We start from the raw sequence: 10,632 nt of genomic DNA, 5'->3' as shown, positions 1-10,632 counted from the left end.
AAGGAAACAAATCATGTAGACAACCTTATACATTAATTATATTTTTGTTCTACTTTTCTGATGTTTGTACTTTTATTGTGTATTTATTTTCTCCAGCTATAGCACTTGCAAATGGCTTAAGCTGAAATCTAGATCGTGTAATAAAGCATATTGTATAGTATAAATGCTGGTTACATTTTCCATAAGTTTTATTTGACTACGGCTCCATATGAAGTAAAAATCTAAGAAATACGAGTATTACTTCAGATAGTATACATATAGCGCTTTTGGCCTGTATGGGCTTATACGTGGTACGGCCACATACTATTTGACGTAATACTTTGTACTGATTCCGCGTTTTTCATCAGAGGATGGCTGAGTGTCGTAGCGCGAGTCAGATATAATAAAATGTGACCTACACAGAAAATTTTTTTGTCTCGGTACAGAAACATGGTCAGTGACCTCTACATGACCCCCTGTCTTCTATTATCAATACACATATCAATGGTATGTAATTAATAATGAAGTGGAACATGTTTGAGTAATCAGTGTAAATTTATGGTAAGATCTTATGGGACCAAACTGCTTAGGTCATCAGTCCCTAAGCTTACATACTACTTAATCTAACTTAAACTAACTTACGCTCTGGGCAACAGACACACCGATGCCCGAGGAAGGACTCGAACCTCAGACTGGGGGAGCTGCGCGGACCGTGACAAGACGTCTGAGGCCCTGCAGCTACCCGGCGGGGCAAGAAAAGGGATATTCGAGTTATCGAAAAATAAAACATCGATTCGACCAAGCTGAGGGTTGCATAGAAAAAGATACGTACCGTGACATCAGATAAATACTGCAAGAGTTGTGAATGATGATGATGATGATGATGATGAAGAAGAAGAAGTTTTCCGAATCGATATTCCAAGACAGTATAGCCTTTTGTGTATCTGTGCTATATCATTAAGTCTTTCTCCCACTTCATTCTTCCGTGTGCTTTCGCTTGACGGCGTTTGGCAGATAGCTTGGACACTCAAATTAAAGAGGACAATTTAGTCTCTTGGGAAAGAAACATTCTGTGAGAAATTATAGTACAATAAATACCCTTGTTTTCCCTTTATGTCGAACTGACGGTTTCCGTTAAGCATTTTGAGGAATATCTCTCATATGACTCTTACGTATCATTAGCGTATTTGTTAGCAACAGCTTTGAACTCCGAAGGTGTGGCTTATAAAGATAGATTCCATCAGCAACATAAGTATGGATCGAAAGCGACTTCCGTTTGTGCGCCGCATAATAGGGATGATGACGTAAGCAGAAATTCGAGAATATTTTAAAATGATCAAACAACTGAAAATAAAGTAAAATCATGGGGCTCTGCTAGTATAGTGACACCCGCGGGTGATTCAGGCACCTAATCGGAGAATCTTATTTTATTAGGCAACAGTGAATGCACTGTTCTAATTGTTAGCTTTACTGTGCAGATTATTGTAGTGTGTGCTGTACGTTTCTGGTGATGTTATTTACGACAATGAGAGAAGGGAATAAATGGAGCATGGCGAGAGCCCGCTATCCAACCGCATCAAAACGGTTGTAGACTTAAACGCCCATATCTGACCTCACTCTTACTAATGCCTTAAGTCCTTACACCATGAATGATTTTTAAGTAGAGGAGAGTGTTGTACCTGGAGGATAGTGAACCTAGGAACACATCATGTTTCCTGGTCTGGTGTTCAGTGCAGTGGCCGATTCCACAACCACCTGAAGGAACTTCCAAGTCCGCCGTTAGCAGTTGACGCCATTTTCTCCTGTTTTCGTGTATTTATATTTGTGGCATATATCCTTTCGGACATGTCCGAATGAACAGACACCAAAGTTATAAATATACACACACATAGGCGCCTTAACGGTGAAATGATATCTTCTGAGCTGATGCACTCACTCGTGCGAACCCTCGTCGGACTCAGATATCTGCGAGGGAACAGGGCATTAAAGACGGGGGACACTACTTCTGTACTAGGAGGCATGCGGGAATTTGATGTGGACCACAGGCGTTGTCGGATGGCCTAGGCGGTTAAGACAACCGTTTTAGAGAAGCGCAGCATCCGGGTTCGAGCCCCGGTGAGCCGGTGAGGTACAAATTTTCAGAAGTCACCGTTGAACTTAATGCAGTGCACATATAAAGCTGAGGTTTGAAAACTTTGGTTTCATTCTACTGTTTTTGTTGCTGTCAGACATGCGGTTGTGTTTTGTGCAGCGTTTGTGAATATTACGTGTTCTACGTATTTAAGTGCTATTTTGATGATATTGTAAATTCTACTGTTACAGATTTTTGTGGTGAGTAAAATTCTGTATATTTTTTAAATTGTTTTCATAACATATGGACGCTTAAGACTTACTTCGACAGTCGATCACAATTTTGTACCTCGAAACAGAAGGCCTTGTTACTGCGCAAATGAACTGAATCTTTTCAATGTGTCGAGAATTTTCCCCGTCTCGAAAATGAAAATTTGTGTTAGTTGCTAATAGCTTGTAATTTGTTTTTGGTAAGACTTCTTCTTAATTTCATTTCCCTCACTGTATATTGACACGTAGTAAAGTAATAACACCTAAACTGTTTAGCACAGTATTGACAACATCTTCTGGGTGGCAACACTTTTAAATTTCTTCCTGACCATGCACCTTGGAATAGTTTTCACACTTGGAAAAACCTTTCCTTTCTGAAGTAACTTTTGTAATTTTAGAAAATGACTGCAGCACGTATAAAGTGAATGCTATAATTTCAAAGCGGGATAACAAATAAACTTCTGTTACAGGCCTGGCTAGAGGCGGAAGTCTGTTCCCAGCAGAAGACGCTCCTTTAATTTTATCGTAAACATAAGCTGCAGCCTCTCTGAGCCTGATTGTCATCGTTAAAACTTTTTCTACCACCCGACTACTGAATCAATGACTCTGGATTCAACGCGCGAAAGAAAATCTGGTGACGAAACTTGCAGACCATTGCTAGCAACGGGGTTCGATTTCATTTCATATCTAGAATGGTACATTTAAAAAGAAGGGGGTAGTGGCTAGGGACGGAATGCAGTGATGGAAACAGTGAAAAATATAAATAACATAAACCAGATTGGGGTTAGAGTTTTCATCACGGCGTTTCGGCTCGATAGGAAATAATCAAAAGAGTACAAGAGGATGTATAAGGACAAAATATAGCTGGAAAGATGAAGCGAGAAATAAATAGAATATACGACTTTTTTTATGGCCTCAGACACTACGGCTCAGGAATCAAAAGTTTTCCAAATATTCAATAACAATATCCAAGTGATATATTTATTTATATCATCGTGCTATACGGATACTGTACATCCGGAATCGAGCACCAAAGTGTCTTAAAGTTCAAAGTGGAAGAGAACGCGAAGCTTCGTAATGTCTAACAGCACAATGTCACAGAGGACTGTGCAGAGTATTGATGACTGACGTCAAAAATTTATGTTTTCCGCGATTTCCCTAAATCACATAAGGCAAAAACCGGGATGGTTCCTTTGAAAGGGCATAGCTACTCTCCTTCTCCATTCTTCCCTAATCCCAGCTTTTGCTTCACCTCTAATGACCTCATTGACTAACGGACGTTAAACACTAATCTCCTCCGTCAACAGTTGGCATGAGACGCTTGATATTCCTTCGAATTACCAGGAGTCATCAGTACCTGCGATTGTGGCACTGTTGTGTTCACTGCAACACAACGGTAGAACGCATTACGTCACTTCAAGAGGGTCCGAAAAGCCGACCAAAGGAGAGGGCCTCAGCTACATCTGCTTGATGACACCTTACAGGCCATAAACATCAAGAGACCAACGTGAAACCCTGGCGGAACGAAGGAGAGCACACTTCTTGAGTCCGTCACAGAGTACTACTGTTGCAATTACTGATTCAAGGACACCGATTGTTGAATGCTATTCATAAAGTACAGATAAAAGAATGAGATCAGGAACAATTACTACTTGCGCCTATCATTATCTCACTAATTTCCTCAGTTTCCTTCTTACCTTCGCTGCCAACCTGTTTTTATAAGAACATATTTTTCAACCTAGTTTGCCCCTAGCATTTCTCATACTGAGTCTCACCTTCCCCTCTATCTTTTCTCCTTCTCTAGAACACTTGTTCCCATTTTTTTAATAGTTAAATAATCTGATGTACTGTTCGATTTCGGATCTGTACAGATTATAAAAGAAGGTTACGTATTTTAATGCGATGACCATCTTAATAATAACTGTGTAATATGGACTGTTCGATTTCGGATCTGTACAGATTATAAAAGAAGGTTACGTATTTTCAATGCGATGAGCATCTTAATAATAACTGTGTAATATGGACTGCAGTAACCTCTAGGGTACAAGTCAAACCTAAGAAAAGACTAATAAATAACAAAACTGTATTCTACATCGAGGCATCCCGTAGTCATCTACAAGATAAAAATGTTTCCAGCATGAGATTTTGACTCTGCATGGAAGTGTGCGCCGATATGAAACTTCCTGGCAGATTAAAACTGTGTGCCGGACCGAGACTCGAACTCGGTACCTTTGCCTTTCGCGGGCAAGTCAATACTACCAACATTTTTCTTACTTTAATTTTAATTTTTTTTCTACCAGCTAAGCTACCCAAGCACGACTCACGCACCATTCTCGCAGCTTTACTTCTGCCAGTAGAGCACTTTCCCGCGAAAGGCAAAGGTCCCGAGTTCGAGTCTCGGTCCGGAGCACAGTTTTAATCTGCCAGGAAGATTTGACTTGAAATGTGTTTTGCTGTTCACTTCTGATAACAGCGATTCACTAACTTCTCTCATCGATATAAGTTCTGCACAATAAACTATGACATGGATAAAACAGCACTTGACTATAAGACTATTTTCAGCTTGTCTGATTTAATAGACAGTCGATTTAATATATACATTACTTTCTCTTCGTAGCATCATTTCCACATGAGTTTTCTCACAGATTATTCGTTTTGTCTTGTCTTAATTACAGGGCGATAGCTATTTAACTTTTAGGAATGCATTAAGTAATGAGAACATCTTCAGTTGATAGAGATAGATTTTTATTTAAGTTGTAGTTTGTACTATGATCGCCTGACATTTGACATACATGTAACACACTTATACAACAATCAAAGTACAAAAATAGCCACTAGATCAGATGATCACAACCTCGGGAATTCCATACACAGCAAAGTACAAAAAACGGATACAATGTGTGAAAAAACAGAGCTTACGAAGGAAATTACTTGTTTTGTTTGGTAGTTTTGTGAATCTGAGCTCAGTACTTGGCGTATCTCACTTTTGTTTCTGTGCCCCGGTGTTAATTGTTTTGCATGTGTGGTTCTATGTTACTAAATGGTTCTTTTCAAAAATTGAAATCATCAGAAACGTGGAGAAGTCGTTAAGTAAGCGAGTCGTTCCAAACGACAGGTATGTGCTGCAATGTATAGGAAAGGAAAACACGAAAACATCTGATACAAAATGCCTGGACGTTCCTGGAAGTTACTCCAATATCACTGGACATAAACTACTACTTATTGTAATGACGTCACTTTAGAGTGACACTCATTTCCAATGTTTTTAATACTGGCCATTGTCACCGGAAAGAACTTTACAGCACATACTTTGCATTTCCTTCACGTGCTATAAACATTACTCTTTGTAAAGAGAAATGTTTCAATCAGTGTTGTTATATACTTTGGAATATATTTATATTTTCTCATTACAAGCGTATATCTATTTATTTACATTTACATACACAGAGGTAAACACAAGAAATATACCATGACGTATACAAACGTTCATAAGTCATTGAAAATTAAACTGTGTCATCAACATTCTCTGAACGGAACAGCGACTCGAATAAAAGCTTCTATCCGTACAACTTTGGCTGTGGGATAAGGAAAACACGACGCTGCACTTAAATAGACAGTCACTAAAGGAACATAAATACATGAAGGGTGATCGCAGTTACCATTTCTTTACTCGGTTTGTTATCACAATAAGAATCAGAAAATTACAGTGTCCTAAAGGAGATGTCTAGGGTAGCACTTGATCCACTGTTTAGAAGCGTCAGATCGCTGATGAAACCTTCATTTGAATAAAATAAATACTCTTCGAGTTAAAGGAAAGTTATGTTTACAGTAGGACATTACAGGCATTTTTAGAATGTCAACATATATACAGTTAGTCCCACTTTTTGTTGTTAGCACTGCTCACACAACTGCCTGCAAACTGACAACAAAATTAAGTCCAGACGTTATGTATGCTGGCAAAGTTGGTAGTAGTCTCTTTTAGCACAAAGTGGCAATAGCTTAAATTAATCAAGGAACGCAATATTTTTTCTATACTGTCACTGAGAAACGTATCTTTGGTTCTAATACTGAACGTAAACTCTATACACAGAAGTTCCAAGTACTCATCTACATCAATTAAACAATTCACAGTCACTAAGGCCGTTTTGACAACAAGGCTGCAGACACAACTTTTCTCACTATTACAGAAAACGAACAGCTTAAGTTTTCAGGCCTCACTTTGAAGGCGCGTATGTGTTGTCGAGCCTAGAAAAGTCTGGCAAGCGGTATACAGTGTCAGTCCAATGTAATAGCATCTTTTGTGAACTTACACGAATTTCCGGTAATCAGTTGTTCATAATCTTTACAGTACTAAAGTCGATTCTTCTAGCTTATTGTGAATCTTCCACCAGAAAATTTTATTGACGCATCAGTAACAGCACTATACAATGTATAGTACGTGTTGTACAGGAGACAACGGATAGAGTCAATATTAGAAAGTCCGTCCTGTCAGCAGCTTCTAGATGGTTGGTAAATTTAATTAACTACACCAACAAAGAACATTACGCTTGCCATCAGGAATTGATATTAAATAAAAATCTGTAACTCCAGGAATCGACGTGGGGCTACAAGATTCCGGCGATCGGTGCCGCATCTTCTTCCAGGAGGCATCATTGGGAATGGTATTGAAAGCATATGTATCTGACACAACTTTTTTCCAGTCGTTACACTCATCTTTCGAATGCCAAACCACTACTTCTCCCACAAACGCTTCCTTGGAAATTCATTTGCTACACAACGATTGTATCAACACGCTTAGGACAGGAACGTTCTCGGTTCAGTTTGGGAGAATACTTTCCACAAGGAGAAAATGATTGAAGATTCCAAGTTTGTAATATTCGGTAGGCCACGATATGATTAAAGACACAGCACATAATGGTCGGAGAAATTTCCAGCCCCGAAGAAGGTAGCCTACAAAGCTCTGGCTAGAGCGATACTTGGGTGTTGCTTGACAGTCTGCAACCATTATCAGCTAACACTGACAGAGGAAACAGGGAGGATCCAAAGAAGAGCAGCGCGTTTTGTCACAGGGTGGTTTAGCAAGGGCGAAAGCGTCGCGGAGATGCTCACGGAACTCCAATGACAGACTCTACAAGAGAGGCATTGTGAATCACTGTACGGTTTACTGTTAAAATTCCGAGAGCGTACGATACTAGAAGATATAGCTTCCACCTGCTTATATCTCGCGGAAATACCTCGAAGGTAAAATTAGAGGTACTGGGGTTCGAGCGGATGGTTCCAAACAACCTTCCTTCCCCTGCGTCCTTCGCGACTGGAATAGGAGAGAGGAGAATTGTCAGTGGTGCAGAAAACATCCTTCTTCTGCACACCATGAGGCTGCCAGCAGAGTGCAGATGTTGTAATCGTGTCGCAAATGGTTGCGATCGTCTTGAAGGATTCGTGTGGCCCACGTTTCAAGTGATTTAGTGAAATCAGAGCCATTACCTCAAACAGCGTTTGTAAGAAACTGGAAATGCCCACAAAAATATTCTGGTGGAAAGCTGCAACTCATAAACTACAAGAAACGACTGAAAATTAGGCAAGAGTATAAACAAATATGAAGCTGCTAGGCTTCTGCAGAATTGATTTGCACGTTTTGCGTCACTCCTAAGAGTTTATAGCCACAATCACTGTAGGTTGTCACTGTTTCAAGCAGTGTTCACATATTTGGTTGATGAGTTTTAGTAAGACACGACTGAGTAGTCCCACTTCAGTGGCTTTCCAGCGTACTCAACGGGTGCACACCGCCACTCGACGCGAACGTCGCGTCTAATACGGCCTCCACACGGGCTTAGAAGTCTGCGAAGGCCGGACGGCCCCCGTGGAACAGGCTGCGGCCAGCACCGTCGTGGCGGCGCCCTCCTTATCCTTGGCGGGGGCGGCCGAGGCGGTGGCGGAGGCGGCGGCGGGTCGCACCTGCTGGAACGCCGACCGCACCGGCTTCTCGTCGGCGGCGGTGCCGGCGCTCGCTCTGTCGTCCGAGTCGCTGTCGTCGCTGCGACCGCTGGGGGACGCCGAAGCCCTGCTCGCCGACGACGACGTCGTCAGCTTGAGGTCGTCGGCCGTCGGCGCCGCGGGGACGGCGGCCGCCGCGACGCCGGCGCCCACTGGCAGCAGGGGCGGCGAGCAGGAGGCTGCGCCCGCCGTGACGGCGAGCAGGTCCGCCGGGGGCGGCAGCGGTGGCGGGTAGCCCAGCAGCGACACCGGGGGCGGCAGGAAGGCGGGCGGCGCGCCGGGGCCGGCGTGCGGGGGCGGCGGCACCACGGGGAAGGCGGGCGCCGCGTGCGGCAGGTAGAACTCGGCCGGCGAGCCCGCGCCCAGCGGAGAACCTGCCAACAAGTGTGCGACCGCTGATCCTCACTGCGACACAACTAAAGTGCCCGCCACAGAGTGGGGAGCGTACATAGTAGTGGTACATTGCTATGCAGTACACTTTTCCTGCAGTGACTCCCAACCTTGCTAGGGCCTGATAAAGTGTCGCACAATAGCCTGAGATCTAACTAAACACTATAGTGTAAAAATTAACACTCCTCTCTTTAAAAATACAGTAAAAATCCGATGAAGGTTTGCACAGATGTTTTGAACAGTTTCCGAAGAATCTCTATCAACTGCTCTTTTCAGTTATGAGCACACACGGAACACTTAAAGACGCCTAGAACAATAGCGTCTCCCGCCAAGTATGGGTGCCCACTGTGACGTTGACCTTTCATGCACCCCACATAACGTATCTGTCAAGCATTTAATTATACCTATTCATGACAGTTCTCGGCCACACAAGGCAGGGACAATTACATCCCAGCAGCGTTTTCGACAGGCGGTGTTTGATCATCCACGATATAGCTCGGATTTGCTTCCCACTGATGTTCGTCTCGGCTCACATGAACCGCTGGGTACCAAGACAATATTTTAGCACAACAGCGTAGAGAAGTGGCAGGGAGCGCAGGGGGGCATCCTTCTATGCCGAAGGTATTGGAAAGTTGGTACTACACTACGACAAATGCCTGAATCGCAGCGGCGACTATGTGGAAAAGTAGCTGGAGGGTGTAGCAAGCTGTTGCACATAAAACAATTTTGGTTTTCACTGTGGTTACCATTTCGCGAACGATTGGACCTTACTTTCTGGAAAGCCCTTGCATAATGCTTCGTTTATGTTCAAATAAGTGAAACTTACACGTTTTCTATATTGTTCAATAAACCAGAAAATAATGGGTCAGTGGTGTGCTAAGTTCTGATTATTTCTAAAAATACTTTTTATAAATTTTGTTTGGTGCCCGCTATTGCGCATCGGAAGTCATGTACCAAGTCCGTTCATTTCTTCACTTCTGTTTTCGTGGCTACAGTATTTCGGAGACTAAATTTCGCCCCTGTACCAATGTACCAATGGAACCATTGTTTTTAAGAGTTCTGCCAATAATAATAGGTATTAACGGCAGACCTTTCACAAAGCAATACCAGTGCTGTTTAATGAAAATCTTTTTTATAGTGTGTTTCCTTTCCAAGGTCCCAGTAACCGTACTTCGCCTTGTATTTCACTGCCTGAAAGCATTCCTTCATTCACTGCACCTAGTCTTAGTCTCGCATCGATACCACCTCTGAAGGTCTCGCTATATGGTGGTAAACATGCAATGAGTGGTTTTCATGAGCAATAAAAAGGGCGGAAATGATGTTTATGTTTATCTCTATTCCCATTTTCTGTACTGGTTCCGGAACTCTCAGAACCGAGGTGATACAAAACTTTTTTCGTTCGTGCTGTGGAATGCCGCAAGAAGCAATAGCTTCTCTCTCATAAATCACTTTAAATAGGTGCTGAGAGAGAATTAAAGCAAAGGGCTAAGCATCCGTATTGACACAAGAGGAACGATGTCTCGCTAGGTCGCAGGTGCAAGGGAGGCGCAGCGTCAGACACCGAGAGTCTGTCCGTGAGCAAGGTAGGAGGCAACTACGGCCAACAGCGCACCACCCTTTGCAGCTCCTCCATCTGAAACGGCTTTGGAAGGCACAACGGTACCGATCGGCCACCGGGTCATCCTCATCCCACAGGCATAACTTTATTCAGATATCGAGGGGCATGTGGTCAGCACACCTTTCTCCCGGCCGTGTGTCAGTTTACGAGACCGGAGCCGCTACTTCTCAGTCAAGTAGCTCCTCAGTTTGCCTCACAAGGACTGAGTGCTCCCCGCTTGCCAACAGCGCTCGACAGACCGAATGGTCACCGATCCAAGTGCTAGCCCAGCCCGACAGTGCTTAACTTCGGTGATACGACAGGAACTAGTG

At 43.0% G+C, this 10,632-nt stretch overlaps 1 protein-coding gene across 1 annotated transcript in view; it reads right to left on the bottom strand.

Annotated features, from left to right (window-relative positions):
• Positions 1-5,047: 5,047 nt before the first annotated feature.
• Positions 5,048-10,632, bottom strand: part of LOC126335349 (segmentation protein Runt-like) — a 107,534-nt gene continuing 101,949 nt past the window's right edge. The window contains exon 4 of the mRNA XM_049998534.1: positions 5,048-8,687. Coding sequence (XP_049854491.1) covers positions 8,128-8,687 — 560 coding nt within the window. The 3' untranslated portion in view covers positions 5,048-8,127. The remainder of the gene's footprint in view (positions 8,688-10,632) is intronic.

Source organism: Schistocerca gregaria, chromosome 2 (genome assembly GCF_023897955.1).
Source record: "Schistocerca gregaria isolate iqSchGreg1 chromosome 2, iqSchGreg1.2, whole genome shotgun sequence".
Lineage (NCBI taxonomy): Eukaryota > Metazoa > Arthropoda > Insecta > Orthoptera > Acrididae > Schistocerca > Schistocerca gregaria.
This window is presented reverse-complemented; position numbering and strand designations above follow the sequence as displayed.